Source organism: Kogia breviceps, chromosome 8, assembly GCF_026419965.1.
Source record: "Kogia breviceps isolate mKogBre1 chromosome 8, mKogBre1 haplotype 1, whole genome shotgun sequence".
NCBI classification, from domain to species: domain Eukaryota; kingdom Metazoa; phylum Chordata; class Mammalia; order Artiodactyla; family Physeteridae; genus Kogia; species Kogia breviceps.
This window is the reverse complement of record NC_081317.1, coordinates 35,095,051-35,113,374: the sequence shown is the minus strand read 5'-3', so window position 1 is coordinate 35,113,374 and position 18,324 is coordinate 35,095,051. Positions and strand designations below refer to the sequence as shown.

The window sequence follows — 18,324 nt, the reverse complement described above, 5'->3', positions numbered from 1 at the left end:
CAGATGGCACCCCAGACCCAATGATAATTATCTGCATTTTAACAAGCTTCCCAGGAGACTCAAATGCACACTGAAGTTTGAGAAGCACTGCTCTAGGGCACTAGCTATTTCCTCCTGTCTAAAGTTGGCTTCATAATGATTATTTGGAAGGACTATACTATTTCTAAATAAAAAGAACGATTAAGGGCTTCCCTGGTGGCGCAGTGGTTAAGAATCTGCTTTTCAATGCAGGGGACGTGGGTTTCAGCCCTGCTCCAGGAAGATCCCACATGCTGTGTAGCAACTATGCCCACGTGCCACAACTACTGAGCCCATGTGCCACAACTACTGAAGCCCGTGCACCTAGAGCCCGTGCACCGCAATGAAGAGAAGCCCCCGCTTGCCACCACTAGAGAAAGCCCGCACGCAGTAATGAAGACCCAACACGGCCAAAGATAAAATAAATTAAAAATAAACTAATTTAAAAAATAGTAACTAAAAAAAAAAAGAACCATTAAGACCTTAAATGAAGACTTATAATGAAATTAAAAACAAAATGGCATTTGGAATTAAATAAATTATTTAAAGCATTCTAGTTGATTGAATGCACAACTAAACAGCAAAGAGAATGCGTAACTAATGCCTATAATCAATACTGATGCCTTTCATTCACATGGCACTTTATTTTAGAAAACTCATTCCTTTTCTTTGGGTCTTTTAAGAATCTCCCAAGGCAGTGGCCGATGATGACACATCCCTTAAGTGTAACTCTACTTTGGATTTTAAGATTATGAGAAGATACCAGTGAAGAACTACTTTTAATTAAAAAGGCCTGTTCTTCTCTGCCATAACCATTTACTATGTCATAGTTCCTTGCCATATTACAAGATGCTTACTGAATACTAAGATGACCTATCTCCATCACCAAAAAAGGGGGGCGGTGCGAAATTTGGCATCCACCCCACAATGAAAGGTACTAGAAGGAAAGAATCCATTGGTATAGGTGGGAGCATCTACTAAGGAATACCCCAGAAAAAAAGTACAATGGTCAAGTTTTTGACTCTACATATCCTTCTAACAATCCTGGACGTTCCATGAGATTGAATCCCAACTAACACTTACAGAAGCAAGTATAAGTTGACACACACACAACCCAATAACTATAAAACTTCCTATCTCCATACTAAACCTTCTTCTGTAACTTGAAAAATTCCTCCAACAAAAAATTAATACAAAAATATAGTTTAATCAACTCATTGTTGACAATATAATGACATTAAGCCACCATGTCACCACTAATTAAAGTTTACCATATCAAAACAAATTATGTGTAATACAGTAGTAAATTTAAAGAAATTCACAATTTTAATAACTGGACAAATCTACAGTTATTCTACAGTTTATATCTGCTGTCAGTCTCTTAAGGATGTAACATGTTTATGAGAAATGGAATACTGTGTGCCGTATCAGTAAACAAAGGATGTCATGGTCATCAGTGATTACAGCCACAAGCCAACAATGAGCTGGTGAGCCCTAAGGGAACTCAGGAAGGAAAGAATACCTGCCATCTAGCAGCCACCAGACTGCAGCCACTCCCACTCCCCATGGTGAGCCCTGAGGAAACTCAGCATGGATACTGGCCCCAGATAGCTGAGGTGCATATCAAAGGAATGATTTCAGTGAGCCCAGACTCTTGCATCTTCCCACACATAGAAAAGCGCTAAATTCCTTAACTTGAGATATCTATTTTCTCTTATTAACAGTAATCTTTTGACATTCAGACTACCTTTGCTTCAAAACTGTATATCCTGGCTCCCTCCTCGCCTCCTTGGAGCAGTTCTCTCAGGGTTACTTGAGATGCTCCCTCCGGGGCTTCTTCACGTCCTAAAAATTTCCTCCAAATGAAACATAACTCTCAACTTTTAGGCTGTGAATATTTTTTTAGTATACAGTTATTATCCATGGAGAAAAATCACTCCAAATAGTGCTTTCCTATCTACACGAGCTAGCGAGGTTGGAACAGAAGACAGAGATAAACAAAGGATAGCGAAGAGCTTCTTAGGCAACACCCTTAGATTTTAAATAAAGTAGACATTCATTTCAAAGTGGCATAATGGGCATGCAACCATGGAGAAAATGTACAGGAAAAAATGCTCATGAAGGACCTTATATACAAATTAAATAACTACAACCACATGAAGGAAATCAGACTCACGTGAGGGGAATAGCGTTTGTTTTTGATTGTCTTCTGCTTTTCAGGGCCCGAAGTCTATCACCTTGTGTCACTACATTGATTTCGTCGTCATCACTGTACTGTGTTAAGTAAAAAAACACTGAACTAATGATTTAAGCTGTACTTATTAATGCAGCAAAGCATAGCAGCTACATTTACCCATATAGATCATACATAGACACATATAAATATACTTCAACATCCTGATGAACTCTAAAATATTTTGCTGCTTTCAAAATAAAGGTACAGGACACAATTCAAGACAACCAAAAGTTGACTTTCATAGACAAAGAACCCAACAGCACTCTTGTTATAAAACATTTTGACAGTGAAGAGGCATAATGGGTTTTCAGTATCGAAAACACTCTCTTTTAAATTCCACAATCTACTTACCACCACTTAATATAGTACTGCTACCCCCTAAACTCTTGGTTCTTTAAAGTTCCCCATCTGAGAACAACTGGTTCCCTAAATCAGCTACCATGAAATAGGAAAAAAATGGGGGAAAGGGGTGTCACAAGGTCCATCTAAAGAGTGTACTTCACATACCTCTTTTTATCACCAGTGCCTTGTGAGTAAACAAAAAATAAACTTTAGCTTTATGGACACATAACCTCGTTTTAACTATTTTGACTAAAAAGTTCCTAGAGGGCAATGAGTATAAAAAATGTGTGATGATAATCCCTCAAAATGTTCTTTATTATTTTTATCTACAATTTTCTCCATGCCTTAAAAAGTTCTCAACAGCACTTAAAGCAATGACAACAGTGTGATAGGGATGGTTTGATTACCAGTTCATGTTCTTGCTTGTCTTGATTCTCGACCCCATTGATTGAAATGTCATCAACAGCCAAGAGGAGTTTTGAGACAGCTGCTCTGTGTTTTCCATTCTCCTGACCCTTTAACTTTTGACGAAAATAGTCACCTTCCATCCAGAGGCTTGCCTGTTTCCTACAGTATTTAAGTAACAATATCAAAATACAGCCTTCCAGAAAGATACATACAAACAACTTTCTCCTTCTAGACTATCTGCTGTTACTGGAGCCTAAGGAAAATTCTACTTCCCATCACTTTCCAGACCCATGCGTTCCTGAGGAATTACAAAAGCTTTCCATCCACTTACATCATCAAAAATTGTTGCTGAGGTCCAATCACTGAGCCAGGTCTGCAGATTCTGACCCAAGCAATGGCCTCGGTTGCTGTCATCCTGTAATGCTTCATGATGTAGCAGGCTATCAAAGTGCCTGTTCGTCCAAGGCCAGCTAGGAAAAGAAACAAACCAATGAGACCTGGTGTCATGTGCTCCAGAATTTTGCTGGGCAGGTAGAATTTTTTAAAAAAGCTTCCCATGATTCTGCTCCCCTCAACAGGGGTTCTCATGTTTTGATGTACAGTACAATCAACTGGAGAGTTTTTTTGTTTGTTTTTTATTATTATTTATTTATTTTAGGCCACATTGGGTCTTTGTTGCTGTGTGCGGGCTTTCTCTAGTTGTGGTGAGCAGGGTGGGGGGGCTACTCTTCGTTGTGGTGCACAGGCTTCTCACTGCGGTGGCTTCTCTTGTTGCAGAACACGGGCTCTAGGCACCAGGGCTTCAAGAGTTGTGGCTCGCAGGCTCTGGAGCACAGGCTCAGTAGTTGTGGCACACAGGCTTAGTTGCTCCGCAGCATGTGGGATCTTCCTGGACAAGAGCTTGAACCTGTGTCCCCTGCACTGGCAGGCGGATTCTTAACCACTGTGCCACCAGGGAAGCCCAAGTGGAGAGTTTTAATTGGTATGTGATGCAGCCTGTACACAGAGATTCCTAAAATCCCTCACATGATTCTATGTTTAGCCAAGATGGAAAATCACTTTCTAAGCGATGATTCTCAGTAAGTGCAGTGTTTTATACTCTGGGTTTTCAGTTAATGGAACCACCATCTTTCCAAAAATACAGCCTTAAAATCTTGTACTTTCTCCTTCATCCAACTGTTTTTTCTACTCTACTTTTATACCTATTTGCACGTGGACTTTTTTTTCCACTCTATTCCTGCTGTCCTCCTTTACTCTCATCTAGACTAGTATCATTACCTCCTGTGATGGTTAATTTTGTGTCAACCTGGCAGGTGTACTTGGATGAAATTGGTAGACTTTGAGTAAGCCAACTGCCCTCCGTAATATGTGTGGGCCTCATCCAATCAGTTGAAAGCCTGAACAGAACAAAAATACTTGCCTCCCAAAGTTAGAGGGAATTCTCTGCCAGACAGCCTTTGGACTTCAACTGCACCATTGGCTCTCCTGGGTCTCCAGCCTGCCAGTCCACACTGCAGGTTTTATGCTCACCAGCCTCTATAGTCACATAAGCCAATTCCTTATAATAAATCTCCTTTTCTCTCTATATATATCCTACTAGCTGTTTCTCTGGAAAACTCCCACTAATACAGATTTTTTGAAGTGGCAGGCTACTGAAACATTATGTAAAAATGTGGAAGTAACTTTGGCATTGTAATTCTAAAGGCTGGGTGAGTTTTAAGGCACATGTTAGAAAAAACCTAGATAAACACACCATTGTAAAGCAATTATACTCCAATAAAGATGTTAAATTTAAAAAAAGAAAAAAAGAAAAAACCTAGATTGCCTTGAAGGGGCTGTTAGTAGGAGGAATACAGACGTTAACGGTGATTCCAGCGGACTCACATGAAAACTGGAAGAAAGGCAATCCTTGTTAGAAAGTGGCAAAAAAAACCTGGCTGACTTGTGTTCTAGTGCTTTGTGGAAGGTAGAACTTCTGAGTGACAACCTTGGATAATTAGCAAAGGAGATTTAAATTCATTAGCAAAGTGTTAAAGGTGCAGCCTGGTTTCTCCTGACTGATGTGAGAGGAGAGAGATGAATTGAAGAAGTAATCGTTAAGCAAAAAGGAATGAGAAACTAAACATTTAGAAAATTCTAGGCCTATTCATTTTGAAAAAAGTGAGAAAGTGTGTTCTGGATACCGAGAGTATGATTGAAAAATCAGTTCCATAAAGATATTACCCATGGATTCAATCAGCCATCTCAGCAGAAGCTAAAAATACTGATGGGATTACACTGGAAGACTGCCAGTTTGGACTAAAGGGGACAGAAACAGGATGAAATAAAGGAAGGCTTTTACATTTCAGGGATCCTATAGACTGGACAACAGAGGTAACTGGTTGCAAACATGGCTCATCCTTCAAAAGAAGGTTAGTGTGACCCTGAGGGTGATGCAGAGATCAGCTTCCATTGCAGGGGGCACAGGTTCAATCCCTGATCAGGGATCCTTGCATGCCACGTGGTGAACAACAACAACAAAAGACAGTTGTTCTTTGTTTGTTTGGTTTTTTTGCGGTACGTGGGCGTCTCACTGTTGTGGCCTCTCCCGTTGCGGAGCACAGGCTCTGGATGCACAGGCTCAGCGGCCATGGCTCACGGGCCTAGCCGCTCTGCGCCATATGGCATCCTCCTGGACCGGGGCACGAACCCGTGTCCCCTGCATCGGCAGGCGGACTCTCAACCACTGAGCCACCAGGGAAGCCCAAAGACAGTTGTTTTAATGTCTTTGTCTAGTAAGTCCACCATCTGGTCTTTCTTTGGGACAGTTTCTGTTGATTCATTTTTTTCCTTTGAATGAGCTATCCTTTCCTGTTTCTTTGTATTCCTTGAAATTTTTTGGTGAAAACTGGATATTTGAATCTTATAATGTGTGAACTCTCAAGATTAGATTTCTGATATTCCCCAGGTTTGCTGTTTAGTTTTTCTTTTCCCCAGTGTTGGATTTTTCTTAACAAAAATGTATCCCTTGCCTTCTTAGTTAACTAACAATAGGAGAAAAATTAAATAAATCCTCGTATATTCATACAATGTGTTATTACACATTCATTCAATAAATATTTATTAAGTGCCAAGCACTGTTCTAGCTGCTGAAAGCCTAGCAACTTGTTAGAATATAAAGTCCAAAAGATAAGCTCTTGGAGTCTGCTCTGCTCACTGACATATGCCAGAACCTACCAAAGTAGGCACTGAATAGATATTTGATGAATAAATGAATGTGATAAGCCTTTGTAGTATTACCCATGAATACAACTTAATTTACTATACTTTCCATATGAAATTAGGGTTTTAAAAGCATTCTTTATATGTACAGCCTTTTTATGCCAATCATACCTCAATAAAGTGGTTTTAAGAAAAAAAAGTAAATCACAAAAGGAAAAAAAAAGCACTCTAAAAAACAAAGGCATCTTCATGTGTCCTTGCATATAATCTAAACGAGAATGGTGTGTTTCTACACATATATACATTCATGTCCACCATCTTTTACCCAACACTAGAAACATACCTTTACAGTGTACTGCAATGGCACCCTCTGCATTTTCACAAATATCCAGAAATTCTTTAACAATGGCATCAGTAGGGGTGCTGCCATCCGCAAAGAAAAGATCATAGTGATCGAAACCAGCATTCGTAAAGCGTTTGGCATCATACATCCTTTTATTCAGACGAATAATGGTAGTAACGTTGTGATTCTTAAAATACGGAATATAAGCCTCAGGAGAATGTTGGTGGTAACCTACATAAAGAAATTCACCAGATGCTGAAAAATGCAGAAAGAAAACAATGGATAACAATTTCACTTGTAACTGGGTAGAAACAGTTATCTGGACTGGGGATTGAATACCAGTTTGATTATAACTGTGAAAAAAATAAATTTAAAAGTTAAAATCCAGGCAGAGCTTTGGTCTCTTTTAAAAGAAAATACTGGATGGATACTTTTAATAACAAAACTATACTGGTCCCATGTATTTGCATTGCATACCACTTTCAAGTCTGGTTCTTGAATGAGGTCCACAGAAGGCAAGAAATCGGTCTGGTATTATCCAGTTTAAATCTCCATTTTCTGCTTTCTACAAAGGGAAGACCAAAACAAGATCAATGAATGTGTATGTATACGTGTGCCTAAGAACAGGTAAGAAATAAATCAAGAGTTCCCTTAAGATCTATAGGCCAGGCAAGTAACCCAAAACTGATTTATTTGACTTAATTATCAGCCAAGGGAATTGATGAGTTCATTCCATGGTAAAAGATGTAAGCAGGAATGAGGACAAGTACTGCCACATGTTCTGATTTTGAAGTAAAACCAGAAGTTTGGAGTTTTTAATGAGAAATGTGTGATAGATTTCATTGAATCACAGGCATCATAGATTGTAAGATATATCCTGAATTCAGAGAATTCCTATTCAAAACAGGATAAAATGGGCATCGTGGAATCAATGAAAAACACTAATCCAAAATTTCTAAATATACTTATAGAGACTAAACAAAGCTACCACGGTGGTTTGTAGCTACCTTGTGTCTCAATGCAGTTTCACTGAAAGTAAATGACATTTGTGGGTGACCCTGCTACTCTCCCGCAATGCTGCAATTTCCGCATTAGTGAGAGGGAAGCTAATTAGCACCTGTATTACTCCTTAGTAAAAAAACACATAAAGGCATCACGGTGCTACACTGAGGGAATACCAACTGGTGTTTTTATTAGTTTTGCTTATCTAAAAAGAGAAAGTATATTTTATTTTAAATGTTTAATTTTATAAGGAGAAGCACAAAAAATGGTGTTAATAATTCAATTATATTCAGTAGTTAAGATGGTAAATAAATATTGATGCATATTGTACTTTATAAATGTACTGCTATTACAGAGAAGTAAAGGCAGGGTTGGCCTATGAATCACACAATATGCTTTTATATGTTTGGTACATCACAGTAATGACTAGTAGTAACTATTAACCCAATTTATCAATAAGATAGTTCAGTTATACTTAGGAGTTTAAAATAATAGTTACTTTAAAAATTGATTGTGAAAGAACAGTTATCTGAGGATTCAAGATACTGCTGAATAAAGTGCTGTCTGTGGAATCACTCCATTATTAGTGAGACTGTCTGCTCAAGATAACTATAGCAGGATAAAAAAAAAACAAGATTCCACAAGTATTCTTGGCTGGAAAAGACCTTTAGCATAACATCTTACTCATTATCTACTTGGAAGGTAGAATGGTAGAATCAAATTACTCATTAAAAAAAAATACACTACATTAAAAAACATAGAGGACACTTGTGGTTTTGCCTGCCTGGACTCTCTCCTCTCTGTGCCCCCCCCACCCCACCTTTCTTGGTCTGTATGATTTGATAGGGCTGACCCGATTCCACTGCTGTGATGGCCAAAGTATTCTACACCTACTCATCCCCGACCCTCACCAAAAACACAACCTAGTTCAGGGCTAGAGACATGATCTAAGCCAGGCCAATGAGAGGAATTCGAGAGTCTTCTGCTGGAGCTATGAATTTTCTTTTCCAATGAGTTGGGTAAATCAAACGGGTAAGTCAAAGCTGTTGGTAGCCATCTTTATCCCAACTGGGGAGAACTGACCTTGGAACAAACTAGCTTCAGCCCAATTTCTGGTAAGTGCTTGAGTACCTGAATCTGGTCATGAGTGAAGTTACACTAGCTCCTGGACTTTTTATTTACGTAAATCAATAAATTTTCCCCATTTTATTTAAGTCATTTGTGTTTACTTTTTGTAATTTGCATCCAAAAGTATCTTGACTTCTCAGAAACAATAGGTTCTGACAAAAACAAATATTTTCCAGAGTTAATTAGATGTATAATGGCTATTCATTTCATCAGATCTTATGCTAAGGGTTTAACAAACATTATCTCATTTAATCACTGTATGAAAGTCATCAATAATAAAAAAAATTTAAACTAAAAATTAAAGAAAAATGCCAGAGCACACTCATTCACTCTGGAAAGATGTATCAAATGCAAAAATCAATATGAACTAGGACTGAAGAAATAGGAATAAGAGAAAAAAAGACTTGAGTTTTTTTCACTCTACACACATCTAAATTGTTTTATTTTTCGAAAAATAAGAATATTACTTCTGGAAGTAAAACATGCATAAAAGAGTTAAAAACAATATCCTTGAAAACTTACTTCATAGTATTCATATTCATCAAGGTTAAATGAGTTGAAATTAAGGAAGCCATACTGCATTGCCTAAAATCCAAAGGAAAGCTTTTAATAAAAAAGATTCAAATAAGGAAACAGTTTCCAATCCAATTTCTTAATAATAAGTATCAGGAGGCACCCCAGGAAAACATTATTATATTTAGATTATGTTCCATTGAGTAGTTTTCAAAGGAGGTGGGCTATGTCTTTTAAATGCTTCCATTATCAGGAAAATTAGTTATAACAATATTTATTTTAATGAAATTTTATTTTTTATTTTCCTTCATCAGTCATCCTATCCATGCAATATCTAAATAATCAAGCCTTCAAAGTAATCCTACTAGCTTATTAGATCAACATCATTCAGGCTCCAAATATAATGCATAACCCAATGGTTGCTAAATAAATTATAAATATAAAGGAAAGAAACCATGGGTTAGTTTATATCAAACAAATCCCACACACTTCATAAACATCTTCACTTTCAAATTCTGAACAGTCTTGAATTAAAAGATTAATGTTCCCTATACTAAAGACAGCCTAGAGATCAACACTAAAATGCAAAATTTTGAGGGAAAAAAACCCTTCTTTCAATAAGGAAAAATATATAAATTTTCTCTTCTACTCTGTAGCCTCACTCTGAGTTGCAATGGCAGAGCATGCTAAGCAAAATAAGCACAGTATCTATTTTCTGAGACAAGGACGAGCTGGCGGCCTCTGACGACTGTTCTCCCAGCTTACTGAGCCAGACAGTATGTAAGCAACAATTCTTGATCAAGAAGGTATTCTTGGTTCAAAAGGGGTGATTCTGCAAACCCAGTGTGCAAAATGTAAACTACTGAAATATGAATGAGAAATAAGAAGGCTATAATACCAAACAAAAAAAACTCATTTTATAAAATATAGCTGCTTAAGTCCTAATTCCAAGACCAAATCCATGATGAATTTTATTTCTTTGAATGCAGAGTACCCAATATATGTCATATTTGGACTAGAATGATACAATAACATAATAATACAACAACAGAGTAATACAATAAAATAACAGAATGATACCATAAAATGTATCAGTTTGCAGGGAATTTCTATTATTTGAATTTCATAAGGAGATCCTATTAGAAGTAGCACTTAAAAAAAAGCACTACTAAAATCAAGACATAATTATTGATACATTTATAAAAATTTCAAATACACAATAATATTCTAAATCAGTCACAAACAGAAAATGTTTAAATGGAAAATCAGAAGCTGTTGTCTCTTGAATAAAATTAAATGTAGCATGAAAAAAGCAATCTTTGATCTATAGTTATAGCTAATTAAACTTTGGATATAACATCTGATAAAAACAAAGCCAATGTTATAGTAGACCATCTCCAAGGCCCTCAAAAGTGTTTCTTCTTCTCTTTCTTTTTTTTAAAAGGTGCTGGGAGCGGAGAGAAGGGAGCCCTAGGATCAGGGACAAGGATGCCTGGCTACATCAGCAGTTCCCTGGGGTCCATCTGGCAAGGAATGTAACTGTAACTAGAAGGGGTCATCTATACCTACTGTCCCCTCCATCTCCTGATCACCTCCTCTGCCCATGACCTGCCTAAACTGCGGCCTCATGGAGCTGTCTCAGAGCCTGCAGCAACTACCTCCATCAGCTCCATACACCACAGAGTTGCTGGACTCAGCCCCCAAATTAAGGTCCATCCTCATTGTCTTATATAGGAAAAAAGATATATTAACCTCTGAATTTGTATACTAATTAGGTCTCTCAGTTTAACCCATAAAATTTCTGTCAAAATTCTCAGAAAGCCACCATGTTTCATTATACAAGAAAGTAAACCTGGGTTCCTTTTGCCTCTGAAAATACAAGTCACACAAACTTGAGATGTTTTTGAAGGTTTATTTGATCCAAGGGCTACTGACTGACAATTCTAGTTTCTTGCACGGCCCTGATGTTCAAGAAATATACCTGAGGGAGTGAGTGTTATAACCAGGGTCTGCTGCATCACATGACTCCAGGGGACCCTGTTTATTTAGAATGTGGTAAGACGGTTGTCCCCTGGAGTCAAAGACAGCAAGTAGCCCTGGTTATAAAACACAGGAGTTATTTTTAAATAGCTTTGACAAAGCAGTAGTGACCTATACTTAGTATTATATAAAACCTAGTAACAAACTAGTGGGCTACTCAAATACTTCTGTTGAACTAGAAATTGAATGCTTGAAGATACAAAAACAAAGTATTTGACAGTTACTGTGTTATAGAAATGTCTGTTGTAAACAGAATTGATGGGAACCAGACCCATAAAATACATAAATCAAAGAGAACTTAGAAACCAGTAACCTATTTACTTCTTGTTTTTCTTTGAAATCATAACACATTCAAAACCAATTCTGAATTTAGAACCTAATTACAAAACTGTTTCTTATTGTTCCCTGTGTTCAAGTGGCTTTTCCCCCAACTCATGCACAGAAGCACTCAGATTCAGAATAATCTGTTTTCTAGTTTAGTGTCATTCTAATGTTGGCAGGGAAATGGGATACCTCTCACATCATATACATCTTGGAAGATCTTTGGGGAAGAAGGCCTGTCTTCCTTGCACTGTACTTAAGTTCTCCAGCACAACACTGGGTGTATCCTACAAGTCACTTACCTTCTTTACTGCATAAAAACAGTCAAGGAGTGTAATGTAGAAATTGCAACTCCCATAGGCAGCATCTCTGAAATTCCAAACGTATTAAAATACATAGCTCAGTTAATTTAATTTTCTGCTGTATACTTATCTCAAGACAAAGTTGATTAGAATTTAAAATCAAACACATACTCAGGAACAGTCTCAAAAAAAAAAAGAATTCTTGCCTTTTGGTTTTTAAATAAAGGATAAGTCACTGTTATACAGTTCATTGTAATTTCTACCTATTCCAGTAGATACTGTTTCATAGATGTGGATCAATAATGACCACATCTTAAATTTCAAATGATCTCTCTAGACTGTTTTTGGCTTTAATAGTTGAGCTTCAAAAGTTCCTTCTTGAGTTCAACTTCTCAGTAGTATGTACTCCTCCCCTCAAAACAGAAAGGCATTTGAATTTTTTCTTGCAACTGTGTCAAACTGTTAGCAGGAAGGACTGCTTTTTGATTCTGTATATGCATGCTGTGTGTGCATGTGTGTCTGTTTATTTCCATCCACGTAGCAAAAAAAATTTGGAAAGCAAGAAAATATTTGAAATAATAGGTGCAAGCTAAAAAGCATTTTGCTCCTCTCATTATGCTCTTATACTTTTTAACAATTTAACTGGATAACTTCTTTCTGGTTCTTAAAGGACAACAGTACCAATAAAACCACAGGAACTAAGGAGTCAAATACTGTTAGGAGAATCACTCTACAGTGCTTAAATTAAGTTAGACAGCCCCACCCAACACTGCATCAACACCTGTTAGTAATCTCACTACAAATGTCTTATGTCAGTTAAGATTTTGTCCAGAAAAATAAGGTACTCCTCCATTCCCACCTGCTTCTCCTTTTTGGCTACCTTGAGTCATTTCATTACAAAGTGAAAATTTTAAGAATTAGGCAGGATAAAAATGAATTTAATTATGATCATTCTAGGCATGCCAAGCAACTGTGCCTATCAGAATGGTACTTATTTGATCCCTATGTGGAACCAGGCTGCTACTGGAGCCATAATTAATTGCCTGCCGTGGTTGGGTTTTCACACTGTAATTCACTTACTTGAAAAATTTAATGGCACATTTAAAATGTTTAGTTCTTGTACAAACTTTAGGAATACAGACTATTATCGCAACATTAACATCAAAGAAAAGGGCATCCTTTTTAGCTAGACAGTTTTAGACATTACTGTCTGAATTGGTTAGATTTACTTCAGTATATGTTAGGCTTCATGAGGACTGGACGCAAGGCCTTACAGCGTGCCATTTTTGTTCTGTAAGCTTTTGAATTTAAATGCTGCTCTTCCAAAAGCTAGGAAAGGTCTCAATGCAACTGAGAAAATGATTTTTACCAATAGCTTACTGGCAATATTCAGGAAGGAGAAAAATAAAATGACCTGCAGCATTAGTTCTCAGAATATACTCCCTGGGCAAGGAGCACCAACATCCACCCCACTTGTTAGAAATGCTAATTATCGAGCTCCACCCCAGACCAGTTCTAGGGGTGGGGCTGGGTCCTCCAGGTAATTGTGATATATGTTCAAGTTTAAGAACAACTGACTTATAGGATCAACACAAATAATGTTTTGTACAAGTAATTGTTTCATGGAATAAGGAATGTTTCTAAGATAAAGAAGCTAAGGTAGGAAAATGAAGTAGTTTAGTCTAAATCAAAATCAAAATTATCAGTGGAAAGACGATGAACTCTCAAATTGCATCCCAATGTTTTTCACCATGTCTCCTCAGTTAGCTATGATTATTATCTTCTGAACCTATGATAATTCTTTTCCAATCAAGTTAAAGGCATGTTGATTCAGTTTTTGTGACAATTTGATGCATTTATTCAATGCATAACTTTGAATAAACCTACTGTGGTCCAAGCCCTGCTCTAGTCATGCTTTGATCTGAGCTTGGGTAAAGTTCTGCCACATTATCTGAACAGACAAGAATCTTTCTTTATTCACTCATGTTTATTTCATTAACAACTCCAACTTTAAACACATCCACACCTCCTTCCTCCCACCCAAGCAATCAGACTTCTTCAAAATGGTAAAATAGCAGCTATGAATCTGGATATAAGCCTTTGTGAGGGGGAAAACCTTGTCATAGATCATTTAACAAACTTGAAAAAGCAGATGAGAATCAATAAAGGAATACTGCTGAGAAACTGTAAAACAATGTCAAATACTAGCTTAAAAAAATAACAGTTTTCATAGCAGCTTGCATTTATAACAGCCTAAAACTACAAATAACCCAAGTATCCATCAAAAGGATAATGGACAAATAAATTGTGGTATATTCATAGAATGGAATGCTACAAAAGCAATAAAAATAAGACAAACTATTGATACTAACACCTGCCACCACATGGATAAATCTCACAGACATTATATATTTAAAACACTAGATCCCAGCTCTCCAAAAATGTATATATACTGTATGATTCCATTTATATGACATTAAAAGAAAAACTTTTAGAAAAGGGATAAAAGAGAATCTTCATGGGGGCTGACAATTTTCTGTATCTTGAACTGGATGGTAGTTACATGTACATATATAGGAGTTTACTGTGCTGTACACATAGGAGTTAGAGTTTTTAATTGTGTCTAAGTTATACATGGTTTTTAAAAGGAAAAAACATGAATGTTTAACAAATGTTATCTAAGGATCAGGCACCAAGTGTTTCATAAGCAGGATGTTACTTAATCCTCACACCTCATTAGGGTGATCCTACTATCGTTCCCACTTATAGACTAAGAGACCAAGGCTCACATTTGTAAAGAACCACGGAGATATTAGTGGCAGAATGGAGAGTCAAACTCCCATCTGTCTGATGTCAACAGCCAAGCTATTAGCAGCTCTGTAATACTACCTCTCAAGAAAATAAAGAACAGAGCCTCCTCCCCAAAAAAACACACACAAAAAACAACTAAGAAGCAAGGAGTATTATAGGTAATACCAAAGAACAGAAGTATATGTTCTTCATATAACAATGATCCAAAAATATTAAGAAAATGTTGAACTATATTTTATACTGTTTTTTCAGGTAGACAGAGAAATATCTAATATAATTCATTAAGAAATCATATATATATACATTTTTTTAAACTCAGTGGTTGAAGAATTATATGTAACTTAAATTACATCTAATTAAATATTGCTATGAGCCTAAAAGGAGTTATTAACGACAAATGAACACTATTCTTGCACAATCCCTTGTTAGCAGTTATATTTATTCTATGTTCTTGAATTGGCAAAGATAAAAGACTATAGTGTAATTTCTGTCAAAATATTATCAGGTTTTATTAATCCTGATTTGCCTACTTTAAAAAATATATATTTATTTATTTATTTATTTGGCTGTGCCCGGTCTTAGTTGTAGCATGAGGGATCCTTGTTTTGGCGTGAAGGATCTTTAGTTGTGGCATACAGGATCTTTTAGTTGCAGCATGCAGGATCTAGTTCCCTGACCAGGGATTGAACCTGGGCCCCCTGCACTGGGAGTGTGGAGTCTTAACCACTGGACCACCCACCTACTCTGAATTAGTAAGTTCTTCAGAACAGTAAAATGTGGTGAAGCAGACTTTTAAATCTGTCAAAGGCTGATACTTTTGTAAAATACAATAATATTTGTACTATTACATACCCACAATAATGCAATAATCTTATTTTGTAAGTAAAAATGATTAGGAAAATGGAAGGAAAAAACACATAAATACTAGCCTAAATTCTTCTATTATTTGATTCCACATACATAAAAATACTCTTAAATTGCTAAAAAGTCTGTAAAATCTTACTTGCAATTCCTGTACTTATCACAAGCTGGTAACAAAAAGTTCACAGACTGGCACTAGTTCACAGGCCACACTTGGAGAATCATTAAATGTCTGGCAGCTATAACTAAAGAGATTCAAATTTCACAAACCTGAACTGCTTCTAGCTAAGTCCTGTTTTTTAGAGAATTAATGATTTTTGTTCCTGGAACCAGAAGCAACTAACTACATTTTTCAGTGCCAAACTTTAAGAATTTAAACATGAGTACAGCAGTAAACAGCATTTACTCTATTTTTTTTTTTTTTTTTTTTTTTTTTTTTTGTGGTACGCGGGCCTCTCACCGCCGCGGCCTCTCCCATCGCGGAGCGCAGGCTCCGGACGCGCAGGCTCAGCGGCCATGGCTCACGGGCCCAGCCGCTCCGCGGCATGTGGGATCTTCCCGGACCGGGGCACGAACCCGCGTCCCCTGCATCGGCAGGCGGACTCTCAACCACTGCGCCACCAGGGAAGCCCTACTCTATTTTTGATCTCTGTATTTAACACAAAACTTCTCTTACATTAACAATGTTTCATGGATCCTTACTTAGATTATGTGAAATGTGTAAGCTTATCCCTGTTTCAGGACCTTGCGTTATAAACTTTAAGAATGGCACTATTATAAAGGATTACTATTATAAAAGAAGAGTTCTATAGAACAATATTATCACTACACCAATGTGCCTATGACTCAGGGACCACAAACACAATCACTTCTTCTGAAGGAAGTATACGGTTGCTGTTATAAGTTGAGAAGAAAAATGGAGCACTCTCCAGTTTAGAAAATAACCTTCATCCCTTCCTACCCACCACAAAGAATACTTAAGATGATCTCTGAGCTAGGAAGAAAGGCAGAGTGATACTGGGTCCAAAGCAATTCTTCTAATTGGCTAAATCAATAATATACATGCAGCCTTTAGTGCAATATATAAACTGAACTCTGCAGACTATCCTAACAAAAATCTCTAATTCATGGAGTAAATCCATGGACAGTCCTACAGAGTTATTTAAGAAGGAGACAGATTCTGCATAAGGTTAGGGACACTCATCCCAAAACTTGTCCACAATTAAGTCAGGTTCATAACCTCCCCTTTAAGGGCAAGCCCACGTCTTCAAAATCAGGCACTTGAGGTATATGCAACAATCCTAAAACTATTAACTAATTTGCAGGCAGAAGAATAATGCAACATTTGAAATTCTCAATACAGTATGCAATGAGTAAAATCATTTTACACACTTATTATACTTAAGCACCATACAAGTATTTAATTATACAGCTAAGTCAAGTGTTTTGATAAACAGGAAGAGCAACTTTTAGAATGTCATTTGATTTAAAAAAAAAAAAAAACACACAAGTTTTTGGGGTTTTTTTTCAAAATATCTTCAACACAATCACCTGGTAACTTTGACATAAGGATGAGGATGTCATTAACTTATATAAAGACATTACTTATCTACCACCTCTATGACAGCTGTTTTGGTTTTTTAAGTAGTGGTGCTATATTAGCAACCTCACCCACCATTTCTGCTGGCTGTGTTCCTAGGAAAAAGGGGCTTGTATCTGCTCCAGAAGTAACTCCTGATTATTGGGAAAAACTTATTTCTTAACTCCTCAGGACCAAAACTCCGCAGTACTGAAAAACAGTGGTTCTACATACTATAACTCCAGGATTCTCATCTGATTACAAAGCACAGTTTCCATCAGTGAGAGTGGTTCTGACTTCTCATGTCGGAGTGATTCACCACCACTACCACTAGCACCACCACAGACATCTGGAAATGTCTGGAGACATTTTTGGTTTTCACAATTAATTTTCTGGGGTGAAGGTGTTACTGACATCTAGTGGGCAGAGGCCAGTGATGCTGTTAAACATTCTGCAGCACACAGGACAACCACCCCCCAAAAAAATGTCAATAGCATCACTGTTGAGTAACCTAGATCTATGGTGTTATTTGCACCCACCTCAAAATAACTTTTTTTTTTTTTTTTTTTTGGTACGCGGGCCTCTCACTGTTGTGGCCTCCCCCGTTGCAGAGCACAGGCTCCGGACGTGCAGGCTCAGCGGCCATGGCTCATGGGCCCAGCCGCTCCGCGGCATGTGGGATCTTCCCGGACCGGGGCACGAACCCGCGTCCCCTGCATCGGCAGGCGGATTCTCAATCACTGCGCCACCAGGGAAGCCCCAAAATAACTATTTATGAGGTCTTCTTTTTTCAGAAACAACTACACCAAGATATTTCTGGCAAGGCCCTGATTAAATGAATCTACCATAACATTCTTATATTTACCTGAAAGGAATATAGGATGTATCTCCAAACATTAATATTCTATATGCTTCTTCTGGAGTTTTCCCCAAATATATAACCTACATTTGAAGAGAGAAGAAAAAGGCAATTTACTTCTAAATAAAGATATAGTACTGTCACTGAGAAGTAAGCTTTGTACAATCTTTAGCCAATCAACTGAGCCTGATTCTCTAGCCTTCCCAAGGATCCTATGAGTCACCCACTACCCAGTCAGTGAATTCCCCTTTTGTTTAAATCTGCTGTTATAGCTGGTTTCTGCTGCTTGCAGAGCCCTGACCAACAACTTTTTACAACAGCCTTTTGTGGTAAGAAGTATAGCATTTCAAGAACAGATTT

At 37.3% G+C, this 18,324-nt stretch overlaps 1 protein-coding gene across 13 annotated transcripts in view; it reads right to left on the bottom strand.

Annotated features, from left to right (window-relative positions):
• CDC14B (cell division cycle 14B) overlaps positions 1–18,324 on the bottom strand; it is a 105,010-nt gene that overhangs the window by 15,943 nt on the left and 70,743 nt on the right. For all 13 annotated transcript variants that reach the window (XM_067041183.1, XM_067041189.1, XM_067041184.1 and 10 more), the window contains 8 exons: positions 17,971–18,047; positions 11,855–11,921; positions 9,201–9,263; positions 7,026–7,113; positions 6,549–6,779; positions 3,336–3,474; positions 3,004–3,163; positions 2,195–2,292 (listed from right to left, as the gene is read on the bottom strand). In XM_067041183.1, the coding sequence (XP_066897284.1) occupies positions 2,195–2,292; positions 3,004–3,163; positions 3,336–3,474; positions 6,549–6,779; positions 7,026–7,113; positions 9,201–9,263; positions 11,855–11,921; positions 17,971–18,047 (923 nt within the window). The remainder of the gene's footprint in view (positions 1–2,194; positions 2,293–3,003; positions 3,164–3,335; positions 3,475–6,548; positions 6,780–7,025; positions 7,114–9,200; positions 9,264–11,854; positions 11,922–17,970; positions 18,048–18,324) is intronic.